We start from the raw sequence: 21052 nt of genomic DNA, 5'->3' as shown, positions 1-21052 counted from the left end.
TTAGTTCTCTGGTTGTAAACTCTGTAGGCCCTGCTGTTTGTTGAGTACCCAAGAAACAATCCTTCTTCACTTTTAGGATCCATTTTTCTTCTGTGCTCTCTATCAGATAGGATATAGCACTTACTTCCAAACACATGAAAGTGTTTGACAGTTGGTTTTCTGCCTTTCCACAGTTCATATAGTGTAGTAGAAGTTCCAGTTCTGAGTGTGACACGATTGTGAATATAACAAGCAGTATGCATAGCCTCAGCCCAGAATTGATATGGAAGATGTTTTGCATGCAACATCACTCTGGCTGACTCTTGTATTGTCCTGTTCTTCCTCTCAACAACACCATTTTGTTGAGGTGTGATTGGAGCTGAGAATTCATGCTTGATTCCTTCAGAGATGCAGAATTCAAGAAAGCTTGCATTCTCAAACTCTTTACCATGATCACTTCGTATCCTAACAATAGCAGAGTTCTTTTCTCTTTGGAGTTGAAGACAAAGTTCTTTGAATGCATCAAAGCTTTCAGATTTGTCTTTTAGAAATTCAATCCATGTGAACCTTGAAAAATCATCTACCATAACAAACGCGTACCTTTTTCCTCCAAGACTCTCTACTTGCATTGGCCCCATCAGGTCTATGTGCAGTAATTCTAGAACCCTTGTTGTGGTAAGATGTTGCAACTTTGGATGCGACATCTTTGTCTGTTTTCCTATTTGACATTCTCCACATATACTTCCTTCCTCAATTTTGAGTTTTGGAAGACCTCTGATTGCCTCTTTAGCTATTGCCTTCTTCATGCCTTTGAGGTGCAGGTGGCCAAGTTTTTGATGCCACAACTTTACCTCATCTTCTTTACTAATAAGACATGTTGGTACCTCTTCTTCTTTAGGAATCCAGAGATAGCAGTTGTCTCTTGACCTTACTCCTTTCATCAACAGCTCTCCTTGCTCGTTTGTAACTAGGCATTCAGCTTTTGTGAAGTTAACTTTCATGCCTTGATCACAAAGTTGGCTTATGCTGATTAGATTTGCTTTAAGCCCTTTTACAAGCAGCACATTATCTAGATTTGGTAAGCCATGGTTTGCAAGTTTACCAACTCCCTTGATCTCTCCTTTGGCTCCATCTCCAAAGGTTACAAAACTGGTAGCATATGACTTCAAGTCTTCAAGATAGTGTTCAACACCTGTCATATGTCTAGAACAGCCACTATCAAAGTACCAGGTTTCTCTTGAAGAAGCTCTCAAGGATGTATGAGCTATTAGACCTGTGGTCTTCTTCTTTTCTCTCCATTCCTGTCTTGTTGTAACATTAGGAAAGACAGGAGTATAGAATTCTTGATGAACTCTCCTTGGATATCCGTGCAGCCTATAGCAAAAAGGCCTAATGTGCCCTTTCCTGCCACAATGATGACATGTCCAGTTATAGAACCTGGGCATAGGATGTCCCATCAGATGTTGTGACAATCCTCCTGACACAAACGTGCTGTTGATTGGAGTATGTATAGTGGCATTGTTGAACTTTATCTGTTGCTTTACTCTTTCATGCTGATTAGGTTTCCCGTAGTTTTGTCTTTGTAACATTTCCTCAAAGGCATCAGTACCTTTGGTCATCATTTTAGCCACTTTTGTGACTTGATCCAAGTCAGCATTTAACTTGGTCACTTCTTCACCTTGTTCAGCAACTTTACACAGGAGGTTAGACTTCTCTATTTCCAACTGTTGAATTTGACTACTCTGATCTTCAACCTTAATGTTGAGATTATTAATGTTCATGAGTAAGTCATTTCTCTCAGCTTGCAGTTTGCCATTGATCTTCTTTTGTTTCTCCAATGCTTTGCAAACTTCTATACTTCTACTATGAAGATCTTTGTAAGTAGCAGCTAGTTCTTCATAAGTTACCTCCTCATCACATGATTCTGAGTCAGATACACAGACTCCTGTTAAAGCATTAACATATTTGGCAGATTCTTCCTCCTCTGAATCCGTATCAGACCATGAAACCACAAGACTTTTCTTTTGCCTTTTTAGAAAGGTTGGACATTCAGGTCTGATATGGCCAAAACCTTCACATTCGTGGCATTTCACTCCTCTTTCATCTTCATTTGTCTTTTTCTGAAAGCTGGACTGTTTGTTGTTGTTGAATCGACCATTTGGCTTGTGCCTTTGATCTACTTTCTTCATCAACTTGTTGAACTGTGATACACCGGAAAATGTACTATTTATTTAGTTAATTTAGCATATGTTTTTATTATTTATTTCTACATTTTCGTCATATTACTTTAGTATTTTTATGTTTTTCAGTCACTTGCACCGGAACATACTAAAAAGGACACATTGATGAAAACAAAGAAAAATGGAACAAAAATGAATCGAAAAGGGATAAAAAGACCACGCATGAACGCAGACAAGTGGTGATTTCAATTTAATTAGGCAATTTGGAGTTGGATTCTACTCTGTGTATCTTGTGGCTGACTATGTTGAAGTTATTAGCAAGCATAATGATGACAAACAGTATGTTTGGGAATCAAAAGCTGATGGAGCATTTGCAATTTCAGAAGATACATGAAATGAACCACTAGGACGTGGAATAGAGATAAACCAGAATTTAAGGCTCTTGTTCTTCCACTAATGTCAAATGGTAGTTTTGAAAAACACTTATATAATTCAAACCATGAGTTAAGACAGAGAATGGATGTGATCATTACACACATCACAAAGCAATTACATGATGGTCATCACACCATATGCTGCTCGCCAAACACACCCATGTGCCGCCCGCCAAAGCTTCTTCATGCATGAATTTCAATTGCCATAAGTCCCACATCGCCTATTTTAATTATTTTGTCCCCTACTTACTAGTATAAATATGTGTCCTTTCTTACACTTTAGAGACACAACCAACTGGTAACAGTTGAGGAAGAGAATTGAGACTAAGATTTAATTCTTGATTTCTTCTCTTAGTTTAATATTTTTATTTCCTACCGTTATGCGGTCGGAATCCGTACTCGAGATTACTTTTTAATTCAGGTTCTTATTTTATTTTATGATCTTATTTATTTCTTGTCTTTATTTTATTGCTTTTATTTTATGCTTTTAATTTCTGCTTTTATTTTTATGTCTATTTATTTATTTGCTTATTTTATTTTTATGTCTTTATTTTTAGTTATGTCTAGCTAAATTTAGCGTTGCTAGGATGTGTAGTTAGTAGCTAATAGGGGTTCGGTAGTTAATTCGCGCTTAATAGTTTTCAACCACCAGTTTTAAATAAATACGTTATCAAATAATTCGTCACGAGAGTGAGGATTATTTTAAAGGCAATAAACCAACATTGACGAGAGTTGAGGTTTAGGGTCGGATAGTTAAAACTGACCGTTAGTTCTAAAGTCCGCGAGAGCTATTTAGGATTAATGAGTTTTATATTGATTTTCAAAGGTACTTATATAGGTAAGTGAGCGCGTGAGAGCTGAGCATTTATTTTATCTAAGTATAACGCTAGTCAAGATTTGCGAGAGCTGAGATTAGTGTTTTTAAATTAAATATAATTCTTGAAAACTGGCAACGGTTTTATTTTCTTAAGCAGTTTTTAATTAAGCGTTGATTATAATTCGTCACGAGAGTGAGAATTAATTAAAGTAAAAATCAATAGAGCGAGAGCGTGAGATTTCTACTAGATAGTAAAAACTGAACATTAAATCTAATTCGCAACGAGAGTTGGGATTAGAGTTAATTAAATTATATTGTTTTTCAAAGAGTATTTTATTAGCGGGTGTGAGGACGAGAGTTAAGCATCACCTTTATAATTTATAATACTATCTGAATTGTATTTTTAAAACAATATAGTTTCGAAAATTTAATTGTTTACACCACTAAAATCTAGAAGTAATGCAACTACTTTGTAAAGTATTTTATTAATTTCATGATGAGAGTTGTGAGAGCTGGAAGTGAGAACGGCTTTTGCCTGGAGCATCGATTTTATTAAAATACGACAATTAGATGTGGTAGTAATTTTGTCTAGCGCGAATTAAGCATTGAACCCTCTGAAGCAACTAATAGCACGTCCTAGCAATATTTTATTTACATATTAAAAATCTAAAAAATATTTATTTCTCTTATTTTAGTTATTCAATTAATCATAACCCTTTAAATCATTAGCCTTAGATTTACAAAGCAACACTAGAATACGGTAGGTCGATTATTGGTCCTTTGGGTTCGATATCTTTTAAAACTACACGACACGACTGTATACTTGCAGTCCCGTTGTCACGCACACGATCAAGTTTTTGGCGCCGTTGCCGGGGACCAATTTAGTCGATATCGTAACTCCAGTGTTACACCGTAGAGACTAAGGCAATTTAATTTTATTTTTATTTTACCCCGATTAGTTCGTTTGTTGCATGCCAAGCACTCGCTCTAGAGGAGAAAGATTGGTGCAACTAGTTAGCGAACCCGAACGTCTTTTAAGACGTAGAAATTTAGAAAATCAATTAGAGATTCCTCTTCCCGATTTAGTTATGGCTGAAGCCCCACAAGAACGACCACTAAGGTCATACGCTATTCCTTCGCAAGCTGAACCGCACAATAGCATCGCTGCCCCCGCTATTGAAGCAAATAACTTTGAGCTTAAACCTTCATTGTTGTCAGCCGTACAACAAAACCAATTCTCCGGAAACCCCACGGACGACCCCAATTTACATTTGTCCATATTCTTGCAATACGCGGATACCGTGAAGGCAAATGGTGTCAGTCCCGAAGCTATAAGACTTCGCTTATTCCCATTCTCATTAAGAGATAAAGCTAGAGCCTGGCTCCAGTCCCTACCATCCAACTCAGTCGCAACATGGAACGAGTTGAAGAAAGTCTTTTTAGCGAGATATTTCCCGCCTAGCAAAACTGCTATGCTAAGAGCCCAAATCAATGGATTTAGACAAAGAGACAACGAATCTCTTTTCGAAGCATGGGAAAGATACAAAGAAATGATTAGGATATGTCCTCATCATGGGCTCGAAAATTGGCTAATTATCCACACCTTTTACAATGGTCTCTTGTATAATACAAGAATGACAATAGACGCCGCAGCTGGTGGCGCACTTATGGATAAACCATACAACCAAGCCTATCAGCTTATTGAGAGCATGGCTCAAAATCACTATCAATGGGGAAGCGAGAGAGCACCAGTAGAGAAAACTCAAACGAAAGGTGGAATGTACGAAATCAGCAACATGGACCACATCAACGCCAAGTTAGATGCCTTAACTCAAAAGATAGAGAGTCTAACCAACGCACCCAAAGCCAACGTGGCTGCAACAATACAAAATTGTGAGTTGTGCGGAGCTCAAGGTCATACAATCGCTGAATGTCGACTTCTAACCGAAGCTCCCAACGACCAAGTGAATTACACTCAAGGGAACTCTTACAACCAAAACCAGAGAAATCACCCGTACCTTTCGTACAATAGCAACAACGCTTTATATGCACCTGGCCAAACACCTACTCCTTCGCCACCAGGATTCCAAAAACCTGCTCAAAATGCTCCTATGAAGTCAAACCTTGAATTGATGATGGAGAACTTCATAGCCCTACAAACTCAAACTAACAAGGAATTCCTAAATCAAAACATACACACTAATGAGCAAATTAAGCAATTAACAAGCAGGCTAGAACTCTTGACCACTCACAATAAGATGTTAGAAACACAAATCGCACAAGTTGCACAACAACAAGCATCTACCTCTGCTCCTGCAGGCATATTTCCTGGCCAGCCTCAGCCAAACCCAAGGGGACATGTGAATGCTGTTATATTACGAAGTGGGACACAATATGATGGACCAGCTGATCCTAGAACTAAAAATCCTACCATGCAACCCAATTCCGATAAGACAACCGAGAAGGAGAGTGAACCAAAAGAAAAGGAGGATAGTGGAGAGGAAACCAAAGAGAAAGAGAAACCTTACGTTCCTCCCCCACCATATAAACCACCCATCCCGTATCCTCAAAGATTAGTACAATCCAAAAACGTAGGGCAGTTTAAGAAATTTGTTGAGCTTCTACAAAAACTAAACATCACAATACCTTTTACGGAAGCTATCACACAAATGCCCTCGTACGCTAAGTTTCTTAAAGATATCTTAACTAATAAGAAAAAAATCGAGGAAGAAGAAACCGTTATGCTTACTGCCGAGTGTAGCTCCATACTTCAAAATAATATGCCTCCTAAGCTAAAAGACCCAGGAAGTTTTTCCATACCATGTGTCATTGGAAAACATGTCATAGATAGAGCACTATGCGATTTAGGAGCCAGTATAAGCTTAATGCCTATGCCCATATTTGAAAAACTTAAGTTAGGAGAATTGAGACCGACTAAAATGTCAATACAATTCGCTGACCGTTCTGTCAAATACCCCCTAGGTATACTAGAAAACGTGCCAGTACGTATAGGTCAATTCTTTATCCCAACTGATTTTATAGTCATGGACATTAGGGAAGATTCCAATACACCCATAATTTTAGGAAGGCCATTCTTAGCAACTGCCGGTGCCATAATAGATGTGAAAAAAGGAAAGCTCACCTTTGAAGTAGGTGAAGAAAAAGTTGAATTTATCTTAACACAATTCATGAACGCATCGGCCATTGAAGATAGTTGCTATATGTTAGACGTCGTCAAAGAATGTGGAAAAGAGATGGAGAAAGATAAAACCAAAAATTCTGAAATTCTAAAAACTCTCATCCCTCCGACTCATAAAAATGGTAATGACGACCTAGCTAAAAGTTTAAAGAAAAGCTCTTGCTATAGACTCGACATAGCTGAAACAAATGTCGATAACACACCCTTTAAACGAGTACCTCCCGACATACTAAAAGCCCACCCAGAAAGTAATATCGCTCAAAATAAAATACCCCCGGGTGTCTCTAAGAAAAAGAAAGAAAAAAAGAAGAGAAGACCTATGAAATGGTCTGACATTTTCAAATGGAGACCCAAGAATATTGAGCATAATTTAAAAGATGTGAGTCTAGAGGAGGAACCATGTTGACCTATAGGTCTAGATAGTCGAGCTAACCGACGTTAAACAAAGCGCTGCATGGGAGGCAACCCATGAGTTTTCTTTAATTCTTGTTTAAATTTTTGCTTTCTTTTATTTTTGATTTTTTTTTTTTTTATGACTATCTTTGATGATTCTGTGCCTAATAGAGCTCCCACGCACATTTCTCCAAATGTTGCCGCTGGTGGGGGCGCAAGCATTGTTCCACCTGCACACACTACACATTTTTCTAACACTTTTGCAGGTAGTTCCTCCTCATCAAGGCAAAGCTCCATCGATGATGTACTCGATAAGATACGCGCCCAAAACGCACTAAATCAAGAGCGCGATGGATTATTCTATGCCATGCATCAACAACAAGAGGAGATGATGGAACGAATGACATTCATGCAAGCCCAGCAAGACGAAATTCTTCAAAACCAACATGAGATGCAGGGCTATTATCATAGGTGGGAGAGCTCCGTCAACAACAGCTCGACAATGTCATACAAGAGCTAGGCGGTTTGAGGCTTCAGTTCAACTATTTCCAAAATTATCAACATCCTCCCTCATGATCTCTCCACCAGGTTTTGTGCTCCAAAGCTACACTTGAGTCTCAACAGTGAGGACACAGTTGGATTTAAGTTTAGGGGAGTATTCTACCATCCTTACTTTATTTCTCAGTCATTTTATTTTTAGTACAATTTCCCTTTTCGCAAATAAAATAATAGCACTATTTTTGGGTAAATTTTAAATTTTTCCTTTCCTTGAACCAATAAATTTTTTTTTTTTTTCCAAAGGCTTAGGCTAATAGCTCACTTAGAAAGTATATAGGATAAGAAAAGACGAGAGGCTAAGTTAAGGAAATTAGGGAATTTCACAACAAAATCGGTATTTTTCCAACACCCAGAAGTCTCCCTAGTATAGATATCAATTTGAATAACCATTGTGCCAAAATCTCCTGATTTAAATTTGTGGAATCCTTTAGTAGTTTATCTATCCAGTCGGACACCATCTATAAAGTCACACATTAAGTAGGTTTGTCGATGAATATAAGCGAATCATCTAAGCAAATTCTTAAGGTCATACTGTGGTAATACGGTTAAACCTTAAAGAAAAAAATATATATAAGGTCATACTGTGGTAATACGGTTAAACCTTGAAAAAATATTTATATGATTGCTAATACAAAATTTGTATCATCAAAATTTGTATCATCAAGCTAATTGCAGGTTGAAAAAGATGAATAAAGACGCTAACCGATTTTCTTACCATGTGTGTGACATAGATAAAGGGTCTTAATGTGACTGTCTAGAATGAAAAAGGATGAAACAAAGGAGAAGATTTAGATTTTAGTACAACGGCATGATCCGAATTCGATATGTATAAGAGGGAGAACTTTGTGTGTCGTTGAAATACCCTTCTTGATTGTGTAAAGAACCTAACTAATTAATCTTAGCCGATTTGAATTTCTGACCACGTATGAGTACTTGTGATGTTATTTTCCTCTAAGTCTGTGTGTGTGAGTTGCTTCGCATTTCAAATGTTTTCTATATGCAAGCTAAATTGCTTGAGGACAAGCAATGGTTCAAGTTTAGGGGAGTTTGATACACCGGAAAATGTACTATTTATTTAGTTAATTTAGCATATGTTTTTATTATTTATTTCTACATTTTCGTCATATTACTTTAGTATTTTTATGTTTTTCAGTCACTTGCACCGGAACATACTAAAAAGGACACATTGATGAAAACAAAGAAAAATGGAACAAAAATGAATCGAAAAGGGATAAAAAGACCACGCATGAACGCAGACAAGTGGTGATTTCAATTTAATTAGGCAATTTGGAGTTGGATTCTACTCTGTGTATCTTGTGGCTGACTATGTTGAAGTTATTAGCAAGCATAATGATGACAAACAGTATGTTTGGGAATCAAAAGCTGATGGAGCATTTGCAATTTCAGAAGATACATGAAATGAACCACTAGGACGTGGAATAGAGATAAACCAGAATTTAAGGCTCTTGTTCTTCCACTAATGTCAAATGGTAGTTTTGAAAAACACTTATATAATTCAAACCATGAGTTAAGACAGAGAATGGATGTGATCATTACACACATCACAAAGCAATTACATGATGGTCATCACACCATATGCTGCTCGCCAAACACACCCATGTGCCGCCCGCCAAAGCTTCTTCATGCATGAATTTCAATTGCCATAAGTCCCACATCGCCTATTTTAATTATTTTGTCCCCTACTTACTAGTATAAATATGTGTCCTTTCTTACACTTTAGAGACACAACCAACTGGTAACAGTTGAGGAAGAGAATTGAGACTAAGATTTAATTCTTGATTTCTTCTCTTAGTTTAATATTTTTATTTCCTACCGTTATGCGGTCGGAATCCGTACTCGAGATTACTTTTTAATTCAGGTTCTTATTTTATTTTATGATCTTATTTATTTCTTGTCTTTATTTTATTGCTTTTATTTTATGCTTTTAATTTCTGCTTTTATTTTTATGTCTATTTATTTATTTGCTTATTTTATTTTTATGTCTTTATTTTTAGTTATGTCTAGCTAAATTTAGCGTTGCTAGGATGTGTAGTTAGTAGCTAATAGGGGTTCGGTAGTTAATTCGCGCTTAATAGTTTTCAACCACCAGTTTTAAATAAATACGTTATCAAATAATTCGTCACGAGAGTGAGGATTATTTTAAAGGCAATAAACCAACATTGACGAGAGTTGAGGTTTAGGGTCGGATAGTTAAAACTGACCGTTAGTTCTAAAGTCCGCGAGAGCTATTTAGGATTAATGAGTTTTATATTGATTTTCAAAGGTACTTATATAGGTAAGTGAGCGCGTGAGAGCTGAGCATTTATTTTATCTAAGTATAACGCTAGTCAAGATTTGCGAGAGCTGAGATTAGTGTTTTTAAATTAAATATAATTCTTGAAAACTGGCAACGGTTTTATTTTCTTAAGCAGTTTTTAATTAAGCGTTGATTATAATTCGTCACGAGAGTGAGAATTAATTAAAGTAAAAATCAATAGAGCGAGAGCGTGAGATTTCTACTAGATAGTAAAAACTGAACATTAAATCTAATTCGCAACGAGAGTTGGGATTAGAGTTAATTAAATTATATTGTTTTTCAAAGAGTATTTTATTAGCGGGTGTGAGGACGAGAGTTAAGCATCACCTTTATAATTTATAATACTATCTGAATTGTATTTTTAAAACAATATAGTTTCGAAAATTTAATTGTTTACACCACTAAAATCTAGAAGTAATGCAACTACTTTGTAAAGTATTTTATTAATTTCATGATGAGAGTTGTGAGAGCTGGAAGTGAGAACGGCTTTTGCCTGGAGCATCGATTTTATTAAAATACGACAATTAGATGTGGTAGTAATTTTGTCTAGCGCGAATTAAGCATTGAACCCTCTGAAGCAACTAATAGCACGTCCTAGCAATATTTTATTTACATATTAAAAATCTAAAAAATATTTATTTCTCTTATTTTAGTTATTCAATTAATCATAACCCTTTAAATCATTAGCCTTAGATTTACAAAGCAACACTAGAATACGGTAGGTCGATTATTGGTCCTTTGGGTTCGATATCTTTTAAAACTACACGACACGACTGTATACTTGCAGTCCCGTTGTCACGCACACGATCAAACTGTCTCCCAAGCATAGCCATAGACTCAGCTAAGCTTTCTTCACCTTCAGATTCAATTTGTAAATCATCAGCAGCACTTTTTGAAGCAAAGGCTAGATTCTTATCTTTCTTTTCATTTCTCCTGTTTAGGCCAATTTCATAGGTCTGAAGTGATCCTATGAGTTCATCTAGATTTAGACTTGAAAGATCATGAGCCTCCTCAATAGCTGTCACATTCATATCAAATCTTTTAGGCAAAGATCTGAGTATTTTTCCAACTAGCTCCTCATCTGAGATAGGTTTCCCAAGTGCATCAAACGAATTTGCAAAGTCAAGCACATTCATCTGAAAGTCATGAATGGTTTCTTCCTCCTTCATTCTGAGATTCTCAAAATTGGTTTTGAGCATCTGAAGTTTAGATAGCTTAACTTTTGATGTTCCTTCATGAGCTTTTCTCAGAACTTCCCAGGCGTGCTTAGCAGTAATACATCTCTTAACAAGCCTGAACATGTTTGCATCCACACCATTAAAAATTGCATATAAGGCTTTGGAGTTGCCAAGTGCCAGATCATCCTCATCTTTAGTCCATTCATCATTTGGCTTCTTGACATCAGTTTTATTGCCATCTTTGTCAAGAACCATTGGTGGTTCCCATCCACGTAACACAGCCTTCCATGTCCTGCTGTCAATTGATTTTATGAAAGCCTCCATTTTAGATTTCCAATAATCATAGTTCTCAGGACCTGTCAGTAAGGGGGGTTTAGACACTGACCCTCCTTCTTTATCCATTGTACCAGAAAGTACTCTCCCTGGAGCTCACCCAAAATAACAGAACAGGGTGCCTGCTCTGATGCCAATTGAAATTCTGGTATCACTAGAATGATGTTGCCTAAGATGTCCCAACAACTACTTTATGATTAATGTTGTTTCTATTGTTGGCACATCTTATATAACATATAAAAACTGACAGAAAATAAATAAATGACACAAGTAATTGTTAACCCAGTTCAGCCAACTGCCTACTCTGGGGGATACCAATCCAGGAAGGAAATCCACTAATAGCTCTAGTTACTAAGACCTCCAGCAAACCCTAGGATTTACGCCTTACACTAAGACCTCCAGCAAACCCTTGGTTTACGCCTTATAACCTCGACACTACTCATGCAACTTCTGCCTAGGAACTCCTAGACATGAGATCCCATCTCACTTCCACTCACACAACACAACCTGTGTTGATTATACAATGTTGGGAATGATGTGGCGACAACTTGTCAAGACAACACTTCACTTTTGCTTAAAAGCTTCAAGTGAATCACACACGGTAAACTCCGTACTTCAAAGCTTAGGAGTAACCTTAAAATAACAAACTCACTTCTTAACTTGTGTTATAGAATCCACAAGCAAGAATTACAATCAAATAATAAAAGACTCAACAAAGACTCAATATGTGAACTAATATTTTTCAATGAGATATCTATTCTTGAGCTTGGTCTTCGTATATATAATGATTAGGCACGCTCCTCTTTCTTCACAAATGCTCAGACGCTCCTTGAGAATCATAAAGGATGATCTGATACTTTTTCAATCTTCATTAAGGATATATCAAGACTTTCCAAAAGTGTTTAAAGGACTTTATGTGATAGGATAAGTCATCCAGCTATTCCATTAAGTTTGTCTTATCCTTAAAGCTCCTGATCAGATCAAATCTCCATTGAGCGTGCTCTTTAAGTGGATTTCCATAAATAGCAGATGCTCTCATAAATGCGCGAGATTTCCTTGAATAAAAAGGATGTTGTAACATGTTTTCCAACATCTTGTTAGTATATTTGTTTTAGCAAAATTAAGCCAATTCAAATATCCAACAGTTTCAATTCTTAAGTTTTCCAAAAAATGACAATGTAGGATTTGTTGAAGCAATAATCTTGCACAGACAAACATTGTGGTCTGCAATTAATCTATAGATACACAAATAAATAAGCTAAGACATAACAGACAAAAATGCAGGAACATAACCCAGCTAAGACAACTGACAAAAAAATGCCAAAAATACAGGATAATTTGGATGGTTATATATATATATGGGATATGCTATAATACACCCACTCACTTTTGTGAAGGGTGTATTGTGTGTATTATGGTATTTATATTTTTGTGTATATTATGGTTAATAATTTGATTTATCGTGGCAAAATAACACAACTCAAGAAGCGGGTAGATATGTAGTTTAACTAGTTGAACTAAGAGTTAAAAGAGTTGGAAGTCCACAGTTCAAGTCCTGACGAGGTGTAAAAAACTAACGTAACAATTAACTGCTAACAATTTGCATTCAAAAAAAAAAAAAACACAACTCAAGAAGCAAATTCATTTAAAGAGGAGGAATTGTTACAAACTCCTGCAAGACTACTCCTAACGAGGAAACATGTGTATATTTGTCCAAAAAAAATTATGTTAATTTAATAAAATAGGGTTCTTATCCTATGAAAAGAACCAGAATCAATGTCAGCTAACAATCTCCTAAGCTTTTTTATACAAGAATACATTGAATATATTTTTTGTGCTTATAAACTAACAACACCTATTTGCTCTTCATATCAAAACAGAACTGAAGAAATGCAAGACATAATCTCAAAACCAGATTCAAAATCCCTTATGATATCCAATTGATCAATGCACAATAAATAGCAGTTCTTCAAGCTGTGTTTTCAAGGGACTGTGCCATTTGTCATGCAAAATGATTCAAACCGAGGCTCGATTATGTCAACCATTTCTTCTTCTGATGCATGCCTGCCATCAGATTTTGAAGTCAAGAGGATTAAACTTTCCATATACTCAGGTGAAACTGGACCTGCTTCTTTGTTTTCGTTCACAACACACGGATTGTGATTGATATCTAGTGACGATGAATTATGAGTTGGAAATTTACTCGATGGAACTTGCCTGTGCTTTCCGGCATCCTCCAGTTCCTTTATATGTACATAAAGAAAAAAGTTCAGCATATGGTTTATTTTTAATGCAAATTGAGAATGATCTTCAATGACAGCATGACGTAACTAACATTTAGGCAAGCAAAATATTCAGCAAAATTTTGAAAATTAAAAGACTTGATTAAACTAGAAATACTGTTATAATTATAAAGAAATGAGAACATGATAGTGAAAGTGTTCACCTGAAAAAAGCTAGTGGGAATGTTTCTTCTCCTCCTTGATTTTCCTGGAGAAATACTTGAAAGAATTTGAACAACCTCGCTCATGGTTGGTCGAGTGTCGGGATCCATAAGCAAGCACTCTTTTGCTAGGTATGCCACTATATGCACCTCTTCTTCTGGGAAATTACCTTTCAATTGTGGATCAACTAACTCTGTTATTACTCGTCTACTATCCTGTAAACGAGGAGAAGCCTAGAACAGAAGTTCCAGCAAGCTATTTCAATACTCAGATGTCTATAATATGTCCTAATTGAATTCATAAAGTATGATATGCAACAAATTCAAAATGAATCTAGTAATAATTATTGTAAAATAAATGAGGATTAAAATGGAGACGCGGCAATTATAAGGAAGATCCTCATGAAAATTGTCATAGACTCGTAGAATATGCATCGACTTGAGAACATTGAAATTCAGGTTAATTTATCATTATGAGTTTAATTTAAAGTACCCATATAACGAGGCTTTCTTCTTTTCCTGAAGTTTTATGGATAGGATGTCGACCACTAATAAGCTCGAGAAGAACCACACCAAAACTGAAGACATCTGATTCAAGTGAGGCTCTACCAATAATAGCATACTCGGGTGCAAAATAGCCAAATGTTCCCTGCATTCTTGCTGGAGAACCCGAACAGCTTGGTAGGTCATCTGATCTCAAGTTTTTAGCCATACCAAGATCAGTTATCTGCAAGTTGATTATTTGAAAAAATTATATACATATAACTTATGATTAAAGTGACTATTACAATGAAGCACTGACACCTTGGATTGAAGTTGTGTCCAGTGTCGGACATGTGTTAGTGTGTGATAATGACTTATGTGGTTACATCCGATCACTTCTATTTAAATCATTTGTGGTGCCTATGTGTCAGTGTCATTTGTGCAACTACCACCAAAGGCAAGAATTTAAGTTCAAAATCACCCCAAAGCTACACATTTGCTTTTAGTATCTGATTGTCCGCAATCATATCATAAGCTAATTTCACTAGGACTCCTATACATGCATATCCAAGGATAGTCGCCTCTAAAGTAATTCAAAATTTAAAACTACCATCTAAAAAGAATAACCAAGATTCATACTTTTGCTTGCCAATTCTTGTCCAGAAGAATGTTGGTTGATTTCACATCTCTATGAAGAATCCTTGGAGCAGCTGCTTCATGGAGATACTCCAAGCCCCTTGCTGCTCCTATTGCAATCGTAACACGAGTAGTCCAATCCATATATTTTCCAGAAACTCCGTCTAAACATTCCCTCAAATTCCCATTAGTCATGTACTCAAATACTAGTAACCTCTGAACATGTTTTCCTTTCGATTCTAAGCAGTATCCAAGCAACGGCACCAAATGACAATGATGAAGTCTACCTAATAGTTCAATCTGCAAAAAAGTAAAATATTACTATCTTAATACTATGGAACATTACAACATAGCCAAAGAATACTGAATTACTGATTAGTTATTACCTCCTTGAAACATGCAGAGTCTGCTTCTGTCCCTCCATGATCTTTTAGTCGCTTAACAGCCACAATATTACCATCTTTCAGCCGACCACGGTACACATAACTACTTCCGCCTAATCCAATAAGGTTGGTAGCTGAAAAGTTATCAGTGGCACTTTCCAGTTCGGCAAATGAAAATTGAATAATATTTCCATAAAACGTTTCTTTTTGGCTCCCAAACAAAAAAGAGGCTTTCGGAAAGCATCCTGCATAAAAAGAAATTAATCAAGAATTAATACATAATGGAAAATTGACAGAACTTTGGAGCTTACATATACACTGTAAAAACTGAAAAGAAAACAAAAACTTTGAAGTAAGAAATCAGAATCAAGGGGAAGTGAGTAAAAATTAACTTACCTGTGAAATGATAAATAGGAGAATTTATAAAAAGTTTTGTTTCTGGCACTGAAGAAGTTCCTGTCCTATAACTGATTAGATTGGTGGTACTACCACTACTCGTATCCTTATCTGATGAGAATATTGGTGATTGAATAGTGCATCTGCCCCTTCGGTAGATGTAGCATACAACTGAGGTAAGCAATGCAATGGTTGTGCATATAACACATATCAATAGGATAATTACAACAGCCTTGCTGGAGATGTGTTTCTTTGAACCTGATGATGTGCCGACAGTTCCTACATAGCACTCAAAAATTCATAAATTTAGTACGAGTTCTTGATCTAGGAACAAAGCAATGATTTAGCATTACTGAATACTAGGCGTTATCATCAATAATAAGACACAAATACGCTGAAAAGAGGGTAAAAATAGAAGAAAAATCATCACACTTCACAATGACAACTAAATACTCTATTCCCCGTAATAACCGTCACATTTGTAAAAAAGTAGTATTTATCCCTTAAAGAATGTCACTTTTAGTTCCAATGTAATTTTAATTACTTTCCTCCAATTGTATCCTTTAATTAATTGACACTATATGCATCAATATCAAGCTATTAATCTACACTTTGAATCTATGATAATAAAAATACACCAATAGCTAATGAACATTAGTAAAATTATCATTTTCTCTCATTTATCATATTTTCTTAATATGTGTAAAATGGTAAAATGTGACTGTTATTGTGAGTAGAGTCGCCGAGAGAGTAATTGTTTTTAATATTCATAAGTCAGGAAACAAATCTTAGTATACAAATATGTATTTAGGTTTGGTGTACAATAATAACAGGTTTAGCACTAGTCCATCTAAATCACCTTCATCTTCAGGAAGCAATAGTTATGGTAACTTTTGATATTGAAATTTAGGATTAGAGAAACATATACGAAGAGAAAGATATACCCCAGGTGCAGTTGCAGGCATGAAAGCAATTAGAGCTATGACCATCTTCTGCCACATGGGGAAATCCATCAGGATCACAAATGCATGTCCATATGGATGCACCCTCTTCAGAATCTAAATGGAAGGGAAAGTTGTTATTATCCTGTAATAATATTCAGGCTGCGATCACTGTCTCCCCGTTTCACAAAAAACAAAAGTGCATACCTGAATGGCAATCACATGATTTCGAACAATTAGCAAGATAGTTGCTTTGGTTCCCTTCAAAAAAAGAACATCTACATTTCCACTTGTTTAGGCCAGATGTATCAGATGCTTCATCTGCCAAAAACCAACAGTGAGATATACGGTTTCTTTGGCTTTGCCTATCACTGAGATGAACAAGTAAACATAGAAGGGAGGAACTCTATAAACTTTTCATCAAAAAACATAAAACTAAATCTAAATGAGTGTTGCTCCAAGTAATGCCCTGTATATTGAATGCATTACAGCTAATCCCTCATTTGTTATACTTATACCAGTATACAGCATATGCTACTACTGACAAGACATAGAGAGTCGAATACCGAGTGTTTAATAATTTGTGATACCGGGTGTTTCAATGCATAAAGCATGCTACTGAAAACAAATATGGTAAAAATTGTGATACTAACCACCAAGGGAATGTTGAATCCAGAGCAAACTAATAACAATAGCAAGAGCAACTTTGATCTGCAACTTCATTTTTCAACTCCATACACTACAAGGAAAAGAAAGGAAACCATTAATCGCTACACAAATATTTGGGCAATAATATTCCTCATGTCAGGAAAAAAATTATAAAATAAGTGGCATTTCATAGACACTAAAAAATTTGTCAAAAAAAAATTCACTAAAAAATAAAAATGGTACCAATAAAAAAAAATTCAAGTTTTGTGAAGCAACTAATAAAATCTATACCAGTTTAGAGGTCATAAATGAATGAAAGTAGCATCAATTGGTAAACCTGTATCAAGAATAACAAGCTTAATCTTCAAAAGTCATGAGTAGATTCATCATCTGTGGAAATGAAAAGGTAAAGTGACTCATAAGATAAATTAATCCAAAAAATACAACCTGCAGACAAAGTAATAATGGTAGGAAGAAACAAATACATGGCTGGCCAACAAATATCATATCAGAGTCAAGGATATCAGTCATATCACCATCCTCATTACCACCAAGTACCAAAACAGATAGAAAATTATAGTAGTAGGAAGTATATATTAACAAAAAAAAAAAAAAAACATCACACACCAATGTTTTAAAAAATGAACTGAACATTGAACCAGTAAGACTTCCAGGTCATAGTTCAACTGCTTTAAACAGTTGAACAGTTTGGTTCGGTTTTTAAAACATTTCTGCATATACATATACAGAAGCATTGAAAACATGAACACTTAGTAGCCTAGATAGTAGCTAGAGGATCTAGAATACTCCCTCCGGTCTCATATATATAAGAAAAAATTCTTTTTTCAGATTCATTGAATAACTTCTGGGACGATACATCAGTTATTCAATGGACCAGATACATCAGTTATTCAAAGAACCTGGAAAAAGAATTTTTGCTTATATATGAGGCCGGAGGGAGTAATAGTATTGAGTGAGAGTGGTAAGGAAAGTCAACAACTGATTTACATAAACATTCAATTAAAGGAGGACAAATGGACAGTTGTATAGTTACATAATAAATCAGACCATAAATGCAACTCAATGAATTACTGGTAAAATAGTAGAACTCACTTGATGGTTTTGCATATACAGTCTTTGATTGGATTAAATTCAGCAACTACCATCATAAATTCTACCTATAATTCTGCAAAGGTTTTGAGAATCAGGAGCCAAAAGCAGTTCACTTTGAAATTTATATAAATAGAATCAAGTCAAAGCAGCAAAAAGATAAAGGAAAAAAAAAGAGGTATGATGAGCATCTTAGAAAGGAAAAGACTAATGTCTATTATATATATAGCTAAATGACTAAAACATAGCCAAAAAAAGAAATTAACTTAGAGCAACACAAGTGTTCTCACCAACCTAAGGTTTGAAAATATGAGAGAATTAATAAAAGAGGATATAGAGACCTATCTCAAACAGTTATATATATGACATAAAAGCAACAGAAACATTTATTAGAGTTGAAATGAAGCTTAAGAAAAGAACTGTAAAATTCTACCACCACTTTCTGAAAGTAACACATTTGCTAACTGAAAGCAACACCTTAACCACCAATTATCTTGGAAGAATAGAAACTTAGCTGATTAATTAGTATAAAAAAATCAATGATAATAATAACAATAAATAAGGAATATTAATAAAGTTTTTTGAAGAACCAAATAATATTACTTATTACATGAAAAGGATAGGATATGGTAGTCTGTAGCTAACGGCTAGAAAGATAAAGATAAAGTATTACTTTGTCATTTCTTGACTCACAAGATTGGAGACACAAAAAACAAAATAAATAAATAAATAAATAAATAAATAAATAAATTAAGATTAAGAAAAGAAAGAGCAGTACTGAGTCATAACTCAAGTGACAATGTCGATATTGTTATTGTTAGTTTGAATTTGAACGTCATCATCTGAGACCTGACGGTGCTTGTGAGTTTAAGTGATTTTTTTTTTGGCTTTTCACCACCAGTTTAATCTGGTTCGGTGGTTAGTTCTGACACACAGCAGTTGCGGGATCCAAATGTGGTCCTCCCAAAGTGATATTTGCTGGTATATGGATGAAGAAATAAAAAGGAAAAGGAAAGAGCAAAGGTAGATTCTCTCTTATTATGAAATAACGGATCCATAATCCGTATATCGTACATGATTTGATTACTTTGCTTGAAAGTCATGTATGATACGAATGGTTGAGATTTGAGAACAATCTCAATTTTGTACTTATTTAGTTGTTTAATCTAATAAAGTTATGTGGGTTCCATTAAGGAAGTTGAGTTTGGGACCCACTCGTGATTGAGAACGTTAAGCAATTATTAGTACTTGTAAAATTAAGCTGATTAGCTGAAAGAGATCTTAATCAGCAGCAGCAACGACTTTAACATATTAATCCAATCTAACATTACAATAAAAAAATCCTGCATAATAGTAAATCATACAATACAACCCCCAAAATTAGTAACTAATTTCAAACAAACATATTGTTTTGGTACAACTAAGATTGTAAATTGCAAAAATAAATTGTAAATATACCTTAATTGGGATTGATTGAAAGGAAGAGTGAATTGAATAGAGGAGGAAGGAGTTTTGGTTGTGATATGGTAGCTAGAAGAAGTAGAACGACCGACGAAAAAATAAGCGATTAATTGAAGAGAAGCTTGCTCGGTGTTGGTAGTTAGAAGAAGCAATTACTGAAGAGCGGAGTGATAGTAAATGTGGCATACACTTCTTGCTTTCTTCAAATACACGTGTGCTTCTCCTACACGTTTTACATTTAAGATTTTACTACAAGCAGTAACAGTGATGATGTTTCAATTTTCAACACACTTTCTGGACATAGTCAGTCAATGATATCTATAAGTGGGGATCTTGTGAGTTGTTTTGTTTTTTTAGAAATGGAGATCAAGGTGTTTTGAGATGGGGATGACCCATCTTGCAAAGATTCTATCACCAAATTTATTTTTTTAATCTGATTCGGGTAATGTCAAGTACTTTCAGTCCTCTCTGATTGATTATTAAATATTTTAGTATTAATTTTATGGGTTGTGTTAACTTGTATTCTAATAACACACGTTAAGCGGCCTAAAAATAGAAATATAGCATTAATATTAATTTTAGTATTAATTTTATTTATATGTGTTGTTTATTGTTGTCACAATGTTCTTTTTTTTTATTTCTTTTATAATTAAATTTTAATGTTATTAATATTTTTTTGGTACAAGAATGCAAAGACAAAAGAGAAAAGCTAAAGAAAACTATCTAGAAAAACAAACCCCACTAGCATCAGCTAGCAGACAAAGATTTAAACCAGCAGGCGGGAACGGGATAGCTATGGAAGTGAAGACTTCATTGTTGTGGGCATCATGCTTAGCTAAAAAGTCGGCGCAAGCGTTGCCTTCATGGTAGGTGTGGAGGATGGTAACATGTCAATTCCTATTCAGGATGTCCTTGATGTTATTAATGATGGCTGCATAGTGGTGCCACTCATCTACCGTTTCAGTTATTAATTTAAGAGTTGTCACGGAGTCGGAATAGCACCACAAGTTCCTAATGTTCAACTCCCGAGCTAAATGAAGGCCTTTATAAATTGTCATAAGCTCCGCATGGAGTAATGTTATTATTTGCAACAAGTTTGATTGAAAATGATTAAAATTTGATATTTTTAATATTGAAGGATCTTTGCAGAAATTGTGAGATCT

General features: G+C 35.3%; 2 protein-coding genes and 1 non-coding gene across 18 annotated transcripts; 1 reads left to right on the top strand and 2 right to left on the bottom strand.

The window, feature by feature from the left end:
* The first annotated feature begins 3273 nt into the window (after positions 1 to 3273).
* On the top strand, positions 3274 to 7779 carry LOC123919930. Its single transcript, XM_045971983.1, has 2 exons — positions 3274 to 7473; positions 7591 to 7779. Exon 1 carries the CDS (start codon positions 4382 to 4384, stop codon positions 7013 to 7015), a length of 2634 nt encoding a protein of 877 aa, XP_045827939.1. The 5' UTR covers positions 3274 to 4381; the 3' UTR covers positions 7016 to 7473; positions 7591 to 7779.
* Positions 4883 to 4989, bottom strand: LOC123882658. The gene has a single exon (XR_006799968.1). It is a non-coding gene; the product is annotated as a small nucleolar RNA R71 (small nucleolar RNA).
* A 5315-nt stretch (positions 7780 to 13094) lies between the features above and the next one.
* On the bottom strand, positions 13095 to 20307 carry LOC123919928 (receptor-like serine/threonine-protein kinase NCRK). 16 transcript variants are annotated; one of them, XM_045971978.1, is made up of 12 exons: positions 19887 to 20307; positions 18432 to 18504; positions 17656 to 17708; positions 17324 to 17409; positions 16878 to 16991; positions 16674 to 16787; positions 15730 to 16008; positions 15337 to 15578; positions 14954 to 15250; positions 14325 to 14558; positions 13835 to 14065; positions 13095 to 13631 (listed from the first exon to the last, which is right to left on the bottom strand). In XM_045971978.1, exons 4-12 carry the CDS (start codon positions 17391 to 17393, stop codon positions 13371 to 13373), a joined length of 1842 nt encoding a protein of 613 aa, XP_045827934.1. In that variant the 5' UTR covers positions 17394 to 17409; positions 17656 to 17708; positions 18432 to 18504; positions 19887 to 20307; the 3' UTR covers positions 13095 to 13370. The 16 variants fall into 16 exon arrangements, with proteins under 16 accessions (XP_045827934.1, XP_045827935.1, XP_045827930.1 ...); XM_045971979.1 differs by having other exon boundaries at positions 17610 to 17708; positions 19887 to 20305; XM_045971974.1 differs by lacking the exons at positions 17656 to 17708; positions 19887 to 20307 and adding exons at positions 17610 to 17655; positions 19207 to 19517.
* Between the last annotated feature and the right edge of the window lie 745 nt (positions 20308 to 21052).

Source organism: Trifolium pratense, linkage group LG4 (genome assembly GCF_020283565.1).
Source record: "Trifolium pratense cultivar HEN17-A07 linkage group LG4, ARS_RC_1.1, whole genome shotgun sequence".
Classification (NCBI taxonomy): Eukaryota; Viridiplantae; Streptophyta; class Magnoliopsida; order Fabales; family Fabaceae; genus Trifolium; species Trifolium pratense.
This window is presented reverse-complemented; position numbering and strand designations above follow the sequence as displayed.